Source organism: Schistocerca gregaria, chromosome 1, assembly GCF_023897955.1.
Source record: "Schistocerca gregaria isolate iqSchGreg1 chromosome 1, iqSchGreg1.2, whole genome shotgun sequence".
NCBI lineage: Eukaryota > Metazoa > Arthropoda > Insecta > Orthoptera > Acrididae > Schistocerca > Schistocerca gregaria.
In genome coordinates, this window is record NC_064920.1 from 1,040,246,253 (window position 1) to 1,040,262,681 (window position 16,429).

At 46.7% G+C, this 16,429-nt stretch overlaps 1 protein-coding gene across 1 annotated transcript in view; it reads left to right on the forward strand.

Annotated features, from left to right (window-relative positions):
- LOC126279803 (solute carrier organic anion transporter family member 74D-like) overlaps positions 1 to 16,429 on the forward strand; it is a 104,787-nt gene that overhangs the window by 39,846 nt on the left and 48,512 nt on the right. The window contains exons 5-6 of the mRNA XM_049979707.1: positions 9,892 to 10,065; positions 15,193 to 15,556. Coding sequence (XP_049835664.1) covers positions 9,892 to 10,065; positions 15,193 to 15,556 — 538 coding nt within the window. The remainder of the gene's footprint in view (positions 1 to 9,891; positions 10,066 to 15,192; positions 15,557 to 16,429) is intronic.

The window sequence follows — 16,429 nt, forward strand, 5'->3', positions numbered from 1 at the left end:
AACAAGTCTACAGCTTTATCAGATTCAAGAACCTCTACCTCATCAATGGGAATGCCTTCTCGAAAGAATAAGGCAATTCTCGTAAAAAACTCCGGCGTCACATTAAAAACATGCAAAATACACGAAGAGGAAAACTGGTAAATAAAACCTCTTTCAGGAACAGTACATCAGCACAGGAGTCATATATAAACTGATGCAGCAAATCTAGGAGCGGCTCTGAAACCACTCTGTTAACAGTCAGAGTGTGGCAAATATATACGCCTGAGCCATTAGTCAAAGGAAAGAACACAGAAAGAACAACAGAGCAGCACTCTCACCAGACATAATCCATCGCGGAGGCCAATAACTAATCCGAGAGCGGGGAGCCGGTACCGGCCCCAACTCAATGTTTACACTTGGCTATTTTGTGCACCACTACACATTCTGGCTGTACACATCGTTTAAGTCGGCTGCGAGGCGTAATAGCCTCTGCAGTAGCGGCGTAGGCGGATCTTACACCACATTCATATCAGTCTGTAACTAACTAGGGTCCAAGCCCTGCCTTACAGAAGGGTCACGTTGCAAGGCATGCCTTCCTAATGGAGGGGATCAAAGTGAATCCCAGATATAGCGGGAGGAAACTCTGGGATAGCTTCCGCAACGGGAGTCGCAATGAGCGGCAAATCCATCGCCGAGAGCACACAGAGGAACAGGAGGGCATTGCTGTATTGCCGGTTGGACATATAGTGGAGGCTGCGAAAGAGACAACTGTGACACACACTCGCTCCGAGACGGTGCCGTGGGAGCCACCCTGCAGGAATACCTGATACTGCCTCCCCGACCTCCACCTCGCCAAGGCCAAATGGTACAACGCTCCTGGTAGGGATGACAGACAAACGTGGCTCAGGGGAAGGTGGGACAGGGAAGGCACAACTAACTCACCATCATGTTGAGTGTGGCGCCGCTTATTATGAATCGCGCGCACCTCCGTCAAAGCAGGAGCAGGAATGGGCTCAGGTTCAGGCTTTGTTTGCAACGGCGGACAATCACCCACAGTGATCGTGGGAACAGTCAAATGATGTCCAGAAAGGAGGGAATATGTAGCCCCAAGGTTGTTTCTAGAACGAACAAGGTCAGCAACCGTTAACTTGTGGCGCTGTTCCAGGGAAGACCGTAAATGGTTCGAATGGCTCTGAGCATTAAGGGACTCAACTGCTGAGGTCATAAATCCCCTAGAACTTAGAACTACTTAAACCTAACTAACCTAAGGACATCACACACATCCATGCCCGAAGCAGGATTCGAACCTGCGACCGTAGCGGTCTCGCGGTTCCAGACTGTAGCGCCTCTAGAACCGCTCGCCCACTCCGGCCTGCGGAAGACCGTAAAACAAAAACTCACCTCGGGCTGTTGGTTCAGAAATGGCCACTTTCTTTGTACAGAAAATAGGTCCCCACCTGTTCCCTATATATAATAGGAATACTATAGCCAGAATGCATGCAAATGAGACGGAATGCTCTTTTTGATTCGCATTTGCACCGAACGTATCACGCCATAACATTGTAGCTTGTGTTGACGTCAGCCGCGCGTGGTAGCCGCGCGATCTAGGGCGTCTTGTCGCCGTCCACACGGCTTCCCCCGTGAGAGGTTCGAGTCCTCCCTCGGGCATGGCTGTATGTGTCGTCCTTAGCGTAGGTTCGTTTAAGTTAGGCTTAGAGACCGATGACTCAGCAGTTTTGTCCCGTAAGACCTTACCGCAAATTTTCAAATTTGCGTTGACTTCACCAACGTTCACGGCTAATGCCTCTCGCGTCATCATATCGCACCGAATCTTCCTTAAGAGAAATATCTTCTACCTCACGATGAAGATTAAATGTTCGAATCTTCGTAGATTCAATGTACACATCCACAAGCAGCACCACACTCACCGAATCATTTCTGGACATCATTAAAAGAAAGGTTTCTTTCGTTGCGACGGAATCTTCTCACGAAATTCCAGTCACCAACTTTCTCCTCCGAATACGAAAATATTTTGTTGACACCGACCTACATAGGAAGGAACATCACCACGATAAAGTAAGGGAAATCAGAGCTCGTACGGAAAAATATACAGGGTGTTACAAAAAGGTACGGCCAAACTTTCACGAAACATTCCTCACGCGCAAAGAAAGAAAATATGTTATGTGGACATGTGTCCGGAAACGCTTACTTTCCATGTTAGAGCTCATTTTATTACTTCTCTTCAAATCACATTAATCATGGAATGGAAACACACAGCAACAGAACGTACCAGCGTGACTTCAAATTCTTTGTTACAGGAAATATTCAAAATGTCCTCTATTAGCGAGGGTACATGCATCCACCCTCCGTCGCATGGAATCCCTGACGCGCTGATGCAGCCCTGGGGAATGGCGTATTGTGTCACAGCCGTCCACAATACGAGCACGAAGAGTCTCTACGTTTGGCACCGGGGTTGCGTAGACAAGAGCTTTCAAATGCCCCCATAAATGAAAGTCAAGAGGGTTGAGGTCAGGAGAGCGTGGAGGCCATGGAATTGGTCCGCTTCTACCAATCCATCGGTCACCGAATCTGCTGTTGTGAAGCATACGAACACTTCGACTGAAAAGTGCAGGAGCTCCATCGTGCATGAACCACATGTTGTGTCGTACTTGTAAACGCACATGTTCTAGGAGCACAGGTAGAGTATCCCGTATGAAATCATGATAACGTGCTCCATTGAGTGTAGGTGGAAGAACATGGAGCCCAATCATGACATCACCAACAATGCCTTCCCAAACGTTCACAGAAAATCTGTGTTGATGACTTGATTGCACAATTGCGTGCGGCTTCTCGTCAGCCCACAGATGTTGATTGTGAAAATTTACAATTTGATCAGGTTGGAATGAAGCCTCATCCGTAAAGAGAACATTTGAACTGAAATGAGGATTGACACATTGTTGTGCTTTATGCTAGTACTGTAGAGCAATGAGTCGCATGTCAACACAAGCACCGAAGTCACCATTACCTTCCTTCAGTTGGGCCAACTGGCGGTGAATCGAAGAAGTACGTACTGACGAAACTAAAATGAACTCTGACATGGAAATTAAGCGATTTCGGACAAATGTTAAACGTGATTTGCAGAGTATCCATGTAGATGTAGATATGCCGGAAACGAACGTGAGTACCGTGCTCGAATAGGAACGTGTCGGCTTGTAGGGCTTCACCGAATTTCACGAAGAACTCTCAATTCTCAGTATCAAAAACGGCGGTATGCACTTGGTCCGCAGTAACATGGAAAGTTTCAACTTACCAGTCATGGGTTTGTGAAGGACCAGGCTGCACTTCAAACGAAAAACTCACAGTACCTTTCGTGGAACACTCTTGGACGACCGGTCGTTGTGGCCGAGCGGTTCTCGGCGCTTCTGTCTGGAAGTTCGGTCGCAGGTTCTAATCCTGTCTCGGGCATAGATGTGTGTGGTGTCCTTAGGTTAGTTACGTTTAAGTAGTTCTAGGGGACTGATGACCTCAGATGTTAAGTCCCATAGTGCTCAGATCCATTTGAACCATTTTTTAACTCTTGGACGCCGTGAGGAACAAACAGGAACGGCCTAGCCGCTGTCAGACATATACCGAACGAAGGACGAGACAACGACGATGTCACACACATTAAGGCACAAACACCACTGAAGCATTAAACTCCCAAACACTTGCCACGCTGCGGCGCAGCGAAGGCGTAAACAACGACCTGCTCGCTCGGCCGCTTGGCGTACAAGGCAGAATTAGCAGTGAACCACCAGCAGGGTACGAGCACAGCACCCCTGTCTCTTATTACAGAATAGATCATCTAGGTGTGTTCTGAGAGCCGAGTCGTGCTTTCATATCTGCACTGTTCACTTCTTAAAAATTGTTTTAAGCGGTGTAACCAGATACATCAGGTCTATTTCTATATTTTCATGGAATTTCCTTAGTCACTGTTCTACAACTTTTGTAAATGCCTGGAGCTTCGAATGGCACGGTACTGATTTTCTGGTTCATTCACTATATTTGTAGTTTTAAACTTAGTAATTAGGACTCGAGACTCATACCGACCTTGCTTATGACTCGCGGATGGCAATTCCATCTTACGAGGATACGAGCGTGTTCTGCGCTCTCGTTGGCAGTGAATTTGCGTCCAAACTGTTCAAGTGGACTAAAATATCTTTTTCTTTGTTTGTGCCTGCGCCGAGTTCGCAAACAATGCTGCTACCGATGTTGCATGGCTGCCTTCTTGCAGTTGGCTTACAACATGAAAATATATCTGTCAAAAAGTCTCCTAGTTGCTTGTAAAAATTATACAAATCCGTTGGCAGAATCTGTCTAACACACGGTACGTGGAATGGACGTTTATGCACGAAAGAATAAGGCGTTACAAAAGACACTGGAAGGCCAGAATAATGCGTAATATGTGTAGAACGTGAAGTCCAGCTACGCTACCTCCGAAGAGACAGGGTTACAACGCAGTGTACACATGAATACATCTAGCACGTCTGTGATTCAACATACTTTGGGTTCCTATGCAATATTTTGGAGGCAGTAGTCTGGTATTATTTCAGCCTGCGAAGTATAACGGCATCCAGTGTGCTCTCGAGCAGCAGTAAGGCCAAGATACAACAAGGCATCATTCTACCACTTGTTGTTTTATGGCGTACGTGGGCAACCAAGTATGAGGATAAAAAGAAGCCGGACAATTTAGAAAGCAGCCCGTAGTTTCAATGAAAGATTGGGGAGGAGTGGAGACACTAGAAAAACGAAGAGAAGTATGGTGACGGAAGATCATCATCAAAGATTTATTGAGGAGTGAGAGGCTGGCCCTTTGACAAGAGTGCCCCACGGGTCTATGCCGTGTGTAATAGTGAAGGAAGTACTACAAAAAACGCCCACTTAGCAGACCAAGAGCACGCTGGCGGGCCGTGGTGTAAAAAGACAGGACACTTCAAGAGCATGTTAATAAAAGAGTATCCAAACCCACAGAGACGGAGGTAACTTATTGAGGTAGCACTTGGTATGCAGGGCTAGTGATTGCTGAATAATGACGAAGATGATTATGATATACACCTACTTCTACGTGATTACACCGCAGTTCACAAATAAGTGCCTGAAAGAGCGTTCATCGAACAACCTTTAAACTATTTGTCTATCGCTCCATTCTCGAACAGCACAGAGAAAAAACAACACTCAAATCTTTCCTGCAAGCTCCGATTTCTCTTATTTTGCCATGATGATTATTTCTCCCTATATAGGTGGGCGCCAAAAAAATATTTTCACCCTATGAGAAGAAAGTTGGTGATTGAAACTTTATGAAAAAGTCCTACCGTAGCGAAAAACGCATTTGTTTTAATAACTGTTACCATAATTCGTGTATCATATCCGTGGTACTCTACATCTACATCCATACTCCGCAAGCCACCTGACGGTGTGTGGCGGTGGGTACCCTGAGTACCTCTATCGGTTCTCCCTTCTATTTCAGTCTCGTATTGTTTGTGGAAAGAAGGATTGTCGGTATGCTTCTGTGTGGGCTCTAATCTCTCTGATTTTATCCTCATGGTCTCTTCGCGAGATATACGTAGGAGGGAGCAATATACTGCTTGACTCTTCGGTGAAGGTATGTTCTCGAAACTTTAACAAAAGCCCGTACCGAGCTACTGAGCGTCTCTCCTGCAGAGTCTTCCACTGGAGTTTATCTATCATCTCCGTAACGCTTTCGTGATTACTAAATGACCCAGTAACGAAGCGCGCTGCTCTCCGTTGCATCTTCTCTATCTCTTCTATCAACCCTATCTGGTACAGATCCCACACTGCTGAGCAGTATTCAAGCAGTGGGCGAACAGGCGTACTGTAACCAACTTCCTTTGTTTTCGGATTGCATTTCCTTATGATTCTTCCAATGAATCTCAGTCTGGCATCTGCTTTACCGACGATCAACTTTATATGATCATTCCATTTTAAATCACTCCTAATGCGTACTCCCAGATAATTTATGGAATTAACTGCTTCCAATTGCTGACCTGTTATTTTGTAGCTAAATGATAAGGGATCTATCTTTCTACTCTCTTCTCTATTTTGCGGTAATACAAAACGGGTAGCCCTTCTTTTAACCTTTTCGATGTCCTCCGTCATTCCTATCTAATGCAGATATGAAGCAACACAGCTGTACTCCAGAAGAGGGCGGAAAAGTTTAGTGTAAGCAGTCTCTTTAGTAGACCTGTTAAATTTTCTAAGTGTTCTGCCAATAAACCGCAATTTTAGGTTTGCTTTCCCCATTACGTTACTTATGTGATCGTTCCAATTTAAGTTATTCGTAATTGTAATGCCTAAGACTTTAGTTGAGTTTACAGCCTTTAGATTTGTGTAATTTGTTGTGTTCATATGGATGACTTCACACTTTTTATAACTTAGAGTCAACTGCCACTTTTTTCTCCTTGCAGATATCTTGTTTGAATCATTCTGCAATTCGTTTTGATCATCGGACGACTTTAAATGACGGTATATGACAGCATCGCCTGCAAACAGTCGAAGGGGGCTGCTCAGGTTGTCTCCGAAATCGTTTATGTAGGTCAAGAACAACAGAGGGCCTATGACACTTCCTTTGGAACGCCGGATATTATTTCTGTTCTCCTCTATGACTTTCCGTCAGTCATTATGAAACGTGACCTCTCTGACAAGCAGTCACGAACCTGGTCACACAACTGAGACTGTACTCCACAGGCACGCAATATTTACGGTACAGAAACAAAATGCCTCTTATTTAACCCAGTTCGATATCCTACTTCACCACACAGTCTGCGTGCTAAATTCCCGGATTTGTGAATAATGACTCGCACGTGGATGTGCAAAATCTTTCAGTCATTTAAATTTTTACATACTCATCTATTCCGTCAATACGTGCTTTGTTTACGTCAACTATTACTTGGAACAAATCTAGCATATATTCTTTTCAAATAGCTTTCTGGTGGTGAGTCACTAATATTTGGATGTTAAATCATGGTGTCGTATGGGACACACTCTACTTTCAGGAAGTAAAAGATATCCGTCAACGTCATTCGGTGATGGTAGGAGAAGAAGCAGTTTTGTCAATTACATTTCGGTCATAAAGAGTTTAAAAGTCGTAGAGCTTTTAAGTAGAACTGCAACTACTTTTTGCTGCATTGTAGATCGGATAACATACTTGTCTTTGTAGAAACAGCCGGCGACAATTTGTCCTTCGAGTGAAGAGGAAAGGAGACACCATGGGGTGAGGGGGATCGAGGTGGTGGTTAGTGTAGACATTAGTGTATAGTGTAGATGATGTATTCAAGGAAAAGGGAAAGGGGATGGGAGGATCCTCGTGGGGGACGGGAGATGGATGCAGAAAACGAGATGGAGCGCATTGTGTTCAGAGATTTGTAGGGCTTTATAGAATATAGGAGGGGGAAGACTGCTTGTTGGCGATGTCGGCTTCGTAGCAAAAAGTGGCGCGGAAACGCATGTGCACTGGCGGCCGTCACAGGAGCGCCCTCTATCGAAATCTGCGCCCTCTGCAAATACCATTCCCTCTGTGGCTCGGAGGCACATGCATAAAGATGAAACTACATGTCCGCCTCTGTCGACGTGCGCGCTCGTGTGGCTAAAACCAAACTTAGGATGTCGCCAGACGTGTCATTATGAATAAAATGTCTTCTCTCAGAAGAAATTAAAGAGTTCACTGGATCGCAAGCTGTGTCCAGCTGAAAGCCGCCGACCCAGTTTATAAGATTTTGTGCCAGTCGTATGTCCACAGATTCTTTAATTACTGAATCCCAAAAGGATCTCACCGGGATCCAGATTTTTGTAGCCGAATGAGCCATAGAATGTCATGTGGTAATACAATGATCAGTCTAACCCGACCTGTGGAAAACCTCCCAGATCCTGACATTCCTCAAACCCGACAAACCGCCATACGCTGTCTCCTCCTACCGTCCTATCAGCCTTAACTCGGTCTTCAGCAAAGTCCTGGAATCCATCCTCACCCGACGCATCCACGAGAATCTCCGCAAGCACCGCCTTCTTCCCGCTACCCATTGTGGCTTTCGACAGTCCTTCTGTGCCAATGACCTCCTCTTTCACCTCACTCACCTCCTCTCCGAACAACTGAACTCCCGTCGCTCCGCCATCTTCCTCTCCTTCGGCCATGAACGTACTTACGACCGTGTATGGCATTCCGGTCTCCTCTTCAAGCTCCAAACCCTCGCCCTTCCTATTAACTACGTCCGTTTGATCGGGTCCTTTCTTTCGTAACGTCCTTCCTATGTCACCATCCATAACACGGATTCCTACACCTTCTACCCCTTCACCGGTGTGCCCCAAAGTTCCGTCCTCTCCCCTCTTCTCCACCTTCTATATACGGTGGACATGCCGCCGCCTTCACCCCCCCCCCTCCACCTTCTCCAGTACGCCGATGACACCGCGTTCCTTGGCCCCGCCCCCATGCTGCAACACCTTCTCCAATTCCATCTTGACCGGTTCACCACTTGGTGTAACCAGTGGTTGCTCAAGGTCAAACCTTCAAAGACCCAGGCGATCATTGTAGGAAAACTAGCGCTTCCTTCGGCCTCCTTGATTTCTATCTGACCATCTACGGCCGTCCAGTCGCTCTCACCCCCACCCTCAAGTGGCGTCACCCTTGACCGTCGCTTCTCCTGGACCCCCCCCCCCCCCCCCCATATCCGAACAATCCAAGCCGAGGCACGCTCCCGACTCCGCCTCCTCCAGCTCCTTTCTGGCCACACATGGGGTCTGGACCCCTCCACCATCCTCCACACCTATAAATCCCTCATCCGCCATATCCTCTGCTATGCCCATCCCGCCTGAATCTCCGCCCCTCCTACCTTCTACAAATCCCTTTAAATCCTGGAACGCCATGCGCTCCACCTCGCCTATCGCATCTATCTAAGCTTCGCCCCAGGGGCAAGAAATTTTGTAAATTCCAGCCTTCTGCAGACCTGGATCGTCTTTTAACGAACCGAGGAGGGCACCAATCTTCGCCAATGACCAGAAGATTACTTGATTTTACCTTAGGATCGAGCTTACTTTGGACGAAAGGTTGCCGACGTGTGGAAGGAACGCCCTGGACTTCAACATCTCCTTATCGTCTTGATGTTGTGGGTGGTCACGTTTCTTCCTCCTTAGCGCTGTGATAACCTGATGTTATCTACTGGATAAAATAGGTGGCTCACCAAGACATCCAAAAAGCAGTCCCAACAAGACTCAGAGGTAGAGCTGGAGGTTTGGCATTGGAAAAATCATTCTTCTATCTGTCAGGAAGGACTACGAACAACAATGCCTTGCTGCTACGTATCTGGACAGCACAGCAACACTAGAATGAGATTTTCAATCTGCAGAGGAGTGTGCGCTGATATAAAACTTCCTGGCCGATTAAAACTGTGTGCCGGACCGAGACTCGAACTCGGGAGCTTTGCCTTTGGCGGTGAAGTGCTCTACCAACTGAACTACCCAAGCACGACTCACGCCCTGTCCTCACAGCTGTACTTCTGCCAGTACCTCGTCTCCTACCTTCCAAATTTTATAGAAGCTCTCCTGCGAGCCTTGCAGAACTAGCACTCCTGACAGAAAGGATATTGTGGAGACATGGCTTAGCCACAGCCTGGGGGATGTTACCAGAAGAACTTCTGTGAAGTTTGAAAGGTAGGAGACTGGGTACTGGCAGAAGTAAAGCTGTGATGACGGGGAGTGAGTCGTGCTTGAGTAGCTCAGTTGGTAGAGCACATGCCCGCGAAAGTAAAAGGTCCGGAGTTCGAATCTCGGTCCGGCACACAGTTTTAATCTGCCAGGAAGTTTCACAACAACACTGTTTGCCGACTGCGGCGACTGGAGCAAGCTGGCTGTTTGCTGATGCAGGGTGGATCATCATGGCGGGCGTGCTGTTCGTGATGTCGACGCTGACCGGCATGTTCCCCAAGCAGCTGCCGCGGGCCGCCGTGCGCCGCCTCATCGAGCAGGAGAGGCTGAAGGCGCGGGGCGACAAGGAGGCGCTCAGGGCGGCGCAGGAGCCGCACCGGACGTCGCTCTCAGGTGAGCCCCCCGTAACTCACTGGTCGCAACTGGCGGAAACAGAGGCCTGTTCGCCTCGATACATCACTAAGACGGCAGTGATTCCTAACATGTTTTGTAGGGCGGGCAACCACAGCCAAACTTCGACATTTTTCCAAAGAAAATTATATTTTTATTAAATCTGCGACCGGTTTCGCACCACTTACCTGTGCATCCTCAGGCAATATACGCTATTTATAACACGGTAACGTTCAATATTGCCCAGTAGCACCTCCCCACCATTCACGTCCAATATACCGTCATCTGGTAAAAGCGGTAATCAAAATTTTAAAAATCTTTTTTAAAAAAAATTTAAATGGTGGGAGCGGCAATCACCGTGCATGCTGAGAGCAGGACATGGCGTGACTGACTGGCCGAAACCCGGAAAGCGCTCACGCAGTGGCGCGAGAATCGCCAGAGGCCATTCCTAAAAACAATGGACAGGAGTTCAGGCACAAGGAGGCTGCAACATGGAATAGTTTCAAGTCGTCGGCGTATAGGGCTCAAATGGTTCTGAGCACCATGGCACTTAACTGATGAGGTCATCAGTCCCCTAGAACTTAGAAGTACTTAAACCTAACTAACCTAACGACATCGCACACATCCATGCCCGAGGCAGGATTCGAACCTGCGAGCGTAGCGGTCTCTGTGATGCGGAGTGCATATGCCAGAAAGGAAGAAGTTTTGAGACCCGCTTTAAGGAGTACATCAGCGATCCAGGCTCAAAATCGGCCGTAGGTGCACATTTGCGGGAAGCGGGTCACTATATCACTGGTATCCAGAGCAACATGAGGGTGTTACACTTGGGAAATAAGGACAACATCCTTAATGTTTTCGAAGAGGTTGAAATCTTCAGAGTTCTGAAGAAATCCCCTCACTCCTCACTTTAATGCCCAGACCGATCTGAGGCACAAGGGCCTTTTAGAAAATTTTGATTACTTACACAGGTAACCTTACTCCTACAGCTTACTTGTTCGTAGGTTCTGTCCTATATATTTTTATGCGTACTACGGGCCTAATCAATGCAGAACAACCACATTTATTATTCTTACGGTTTTAACTATCTGCCATGTTTTATGTTGCCCACCTAGTATGGTATTAGACTCTTTAAAAAATAGACATAAGGAATCGTTTACCAAATGTTCAGCACCCCCTACTCTTCACACCTTGTACACGTCATCCGGCCTCTGGCGATCCTCGTGCCACTGCGTGAGCGCTTTCCGGGTTTCGGCCAGTCAGTCAGTCAGGCCGTGTCCGCTGCCGCGCGGCTCCTCTCAGTTTGCACGGTCATTGCCGCTCCAACCATTAAAAAAAATTTTAAGAAAGATTTTTAAATTTTTACTGCTTTCACCAGATGACGGTATATTGGACGTCAATGGTGGGAGGCGGCCGGTGTGGCCGTGCGGTTCTAGGCGCTTCAGTCTGAAACCGCGAGACCGCTACGGTCGCAGGTTCGAATCCTGCCTCGGGCATGGATGTGTGTGATGTCCTTAGGTTAGTTAGGTTTAAGTAGTTCTAAGTTCTAGGGGAGTGATGACGACAGATGTTAAGTTCTATAGTGTTCAGAGGAGCCATTTGAACCATTTTTGAATGGTGGGTAGTGCAGAGCAATGTTGAACGTTACCTTGTTATAAATAGCGTATATTGCCTGAGGATGCACCGGTAAGTGGTGCGAAAACGTTCGTAGATTTAATAAAAATCATTGATACAGCCAGAGCGGAATTTTCTTTGGAGAAAGGTGGTGATTCCGTTTACACAAAAGTGCAGGGGTTTTCACGTGGGACTGAAGCACTATGTTCGACACTGAGCGGTAACCGATACACCTACAGGTTGTTGCGTGTGTTCATCGCGTGGCGCTCTGGCACGGTTCTCGATCGCTATGACAGGTGTTGCATCGCGAATATCCAGGTAAGTCGTTAGGCCATGTAGCATTTCGGAAGATCTCTTACTCTGGGGGTCACAAGAGCTATGCGCAATTGCAGTGGCTGATCCATGACGTAATGAGGCGGTGTGAAGTACGAACTGCAGTTGGTACTACGAGTACAACTACCGTGGAAAACAGTGCCAACATAACAGTCTTTTAATTATTAATACAGAATATTTCAGGTTTCTTTTATAATCATAAGGAAAAACTTCTCAATAACAAACTATCACCACAGTTTTATTTTATATTAATTTTTGGAGTATATTTGAAAAATGAAACGGAGGCGAATCACTTCCTGGGCCATCAACTTAGCGTCGAATGACACTCCACGGAAGCCATTCATGCAGTCCATCTCAACAGCTAGATGTGCGCCATACTTGCTAGTGACACGCCGAACAGTACATCTATACATTTATACTTCGCAAGCCACCCAACGGTGTGTAGCGGAGGGCACTTTACGAGCCACTGTCATTATTTCCCATTCCTGTTCCAGTCGCGTATGGTTCGCGGGAAGAACGACTGCCGGAGAGCCTCCTTGCTCCTTCGAATCTCTCTAATTTTACATTCGTGATCTCCTCGTCACCACCTCATCCAGAAACGCACCCTCTCCAAACATGGACAGCAAGCTACACCGCGATGCAGAGCGCCTCTCTTGCAGAGTCTGCCACTTGAGTTTGCTAAACATCTCCATAACGCTATCACGCTTACCAAATAACCCTGCGACGAAACGCGCCGCTCTTCTTTGGATCTTCTCCATCTCCTCTGTCAACCCGACCTGGTACGGACCCCACACTGATGAGCAATACTCAAGTATAGGTCGAACGAGTGTTTTGTAAGCTACCTCTTTTGTTGATGGACCACATTTTCTAAGGACTCTCCCAATGAATATCAATCTGGCACCCGCCTTGCCAACAGTTAATTTTGTATGATCATTCCACTTCAAATCGTTCCGTACGCATACACCCAGATATTTTACAGAACTAACTGCTATCAATGTTTGTTCTGCTATCATATAATCACACAATAAAGGATCCTTCTTTCTACATATTCGCAATATATTACATTTGTCTATGTTAAGGGTCAGTTGCCACTCCCTGCACCAAGTGCCTATCCGCTGCAGATCTTCCTGCATTTCGCTGCAATTTTCTAACGCTGCAACTTCTCTGTATACTACAGCATCATCCGCGAAAAGCCGCATGGAACTTCCGACACTATCTACGAGGTATTTATATATATTGTGAAAAGCAATGTTCCCATAACACACCCCTGTAGCACGCCAGAGGAATGGATGTCTGTGTGCACACAAGATCGCACCTCCGCAAGGAGATCAATTGAGCTTAGGATGTGTAATTTGATTTGTGAAATATGTACGACAATTTTTACAATCTTTACTAGTGTACAACTATTTTATTTGTGGATAATGAGTATTATTAGTTACTTCATGTGTGTCTTATACTGAGGTGAGAAAGGTCTTGGGATAACGATATGCACTTATAGAGATGGCGGTAGCATCGCGTACATAATGTATGAAAGGGCAGTGCATTGGTGGAACTGTCATTTGCATCCAGATGATTCATGTGAATAGGTTTCCGACGTGGTCATGGTCGCACGACTGAGTTAACAGACCCTGAACACCGAACGCTAGTTGGACCTAGGCGCACTGGACATTCCACTTTGTAAATCGCCAGGGAACTCAGTATTCGGAGAACCACAGTGTCACGAGTGTGCTTAGTACACCAAATTTCAGGCCATAGATCTCGCCATGCGCAACGCAGTGGCCGACGGCCTTCACTTAACGACAAAGAGCAGCGTTGTATACACAGAGTATTCAGTGCAATGAGGCAAGCCACTCTGGGTGAAATAATCGCAGAAAACATTGTGGGAAGTACGACGAATGTATCTGTTAGGACAGTCTGAGGAAATTTTCTGTTAATCGGCTATGGCAGTAGACGCGAGAGCCTTTGCTAAGAACACATCGCTGACGCGCCTCTCCTGGGCTCGTGGCCAAAGCGGTTGGATCCTAGACGACTGGAAAGCAGTGGCCTACTCAGATGAGTTCCGATTTCAATTGTTAAGAACTAACGATGGCCTCTGATCCAGCTTCACTACACGAAGTGTTGGTGGTTCCATGATGGTGACTGGGTCTCTGATCCAGCTTCACTACACGAAGTGTTGGTGGTTCCATGATGGTGACTGGGTCTCTGATAAAGCTTCACTACACGAAGTGTTGGTGGTTCCATGATGGTGACTGGGTCTCTGATCCAGCTTCACTACACGAAGTGTTGGTGGTTCCATGATGGTGACTGGGTCTCTGATCCAACTTCACTACACGAAGTGCTGGTGGTTCCATGATGGTGACTGGGTCTCTGATCCAGCTTCACTACACGAAGTGTTGGTGGTTCCATAATGGTATGTGCTGCGTTTATATGGAAAGGACAGAGTCGTCTGGTCTAAGCGAACCGATCATTGACTGGAACTGATGCGCGGCTACTTGGACTCCCATCTGCAGCCATTCATGGACTTCACGTTCTCAAACAACGATGACATGTAATCGGGCCACAATTGTTCACGAATGGTTTGAAGAACGAATGGACAGTTCCAGCAAATGATTTGGCCACCCAGATCGTCCGACACGAATCCCATCTAACGTTTATGGGACATAATCGAGAACTCCGTTCGTGCAGAACATCCATTACTGGCAACACATACGCAATTGTTGACGGCTATGGAGACAGCATGACTCTATATTTCTGTAGGAGACTTCCAGCGGCTTGTTGAGTCTATGCCACGTCTAATTATTGCACTGCGTCTGGCAAAAGGAAGTCCAATACGATATTTGGATGTATCCTATGACTTTTTTCACCTCAGTGTAACGTGTAGCTCACTTTTTCAAGTCCTCTCGTATATGGGGCCCATATCTTGTGTTGAGTGTGAAAAAATGGTTAAGGGCCAGTAGACCAACAATTAGGTTCTGTAAATCTCTGAGTAACATGTACGGACGAAGTAAGTACCGTTTTCTCCTTACTCTGCTCCTACTGTATGCGGCTTGCTCAATAAAATAAGCACTTCAAGATCACGTGTCCTACTATGCGTTCGTGAGGTACATCATATTCAAAACGTCACAGCTAAATCTATCAACAGTAATATAGCTATAAAGCTTTACTTGCTCCTTGTGTACCCAACAGACATGGTGAAGACGTTCTGGAGGTTGCTGAGAAACGCGACGCTGATGTGCAACAACCTAGCGGGCATCTTCTACTTCGTGGGCTACGCGCCGTACTGGATCTTCATGCCCAAGTACATCGAGACGCAGTTCCGGCAGTCGGCCAGCGTCTCGAGCCTGGTGACAGGCACGGTGGGTCTGCTGTTCTCGGCCGTGGGTATCCTCACCTCGGGGCTGGTCATCTCCAAGTTCCGGCCGCGCGCGCGCTACCTGGCCGCCTGGAACGTCATCGTCGGCATCATCACCGTCATGGGAATGATCTCCTACGTCTTCCTCGGCTGCAACACCAGCGAGGACACGCACAAGACCCTGCTGCCCACTGGAGAGTGAGTCAGCTCATTTGTCATTTCCTTAATGATTTTTTTTTATCATTTCCTATCATACTGTAAGTTGCCAAGTGCTCAGGTGGGTGACAGACTCTGGGTACGTACTTAGGCGGATATTGAGGATTTTTTCTGTCAGTTGCTGCGTCTTTCACCTTAGATTTGTACAGTTGAGAAACGTCAAGTTCCAACGTGGTCAGGGGTCCACGTTAAGCAGATAACTGGTTAGGTTCGTCATTTCGAAGGTCAGAGGAAGGAAAGGGCATACTGCTTACAATAGAATCATGTCTGCTGATCCACAGTAACATTCAAGCCAACAATAGATTTGATGACTGCTTTATTTTATGGTTAAATATTTCGCTATAAATTCACTTCTATTTGAGAGCAAAATGTTCTGTTTTTTTAGACCACGACAATTTCCTCTTTAAATTTTCAACAAATGTCATATTTTGAGCCATTTTTAGGATTTCCTTTAGGAGGTTTGTAGCAGCCGAATGCTGATGGAGTGGGTTTAATACTGCCGAAAGTCGGATTCCGCTTCTCGCGCGCTTTTCACGAAGAAGCTGAACTGTAGTGTGAAAATCTCTCAGGTTCCCATTACCATGTCATCGGTATTTGGTTAGGAAGGGATGGCAGAAACTACAAAGAGACTAAGAATTGATGTAATTGTTGTGGTTTATATCGGAAGGCAAGTTTGATGAGCCTGTACAAACCTCTTCATCACCGAATAACTACTGGATCCTACATCAGCTTCGACCTGCTTACTGTAATCATCTGTGAGCCTCCCTCTACAACTGTTGCTCGACACTTACCTCCACTACTAAGCTGACTGCTCCCTGATGCTTTAGGACGTGTCCTAATAACTGTTCATTTCCT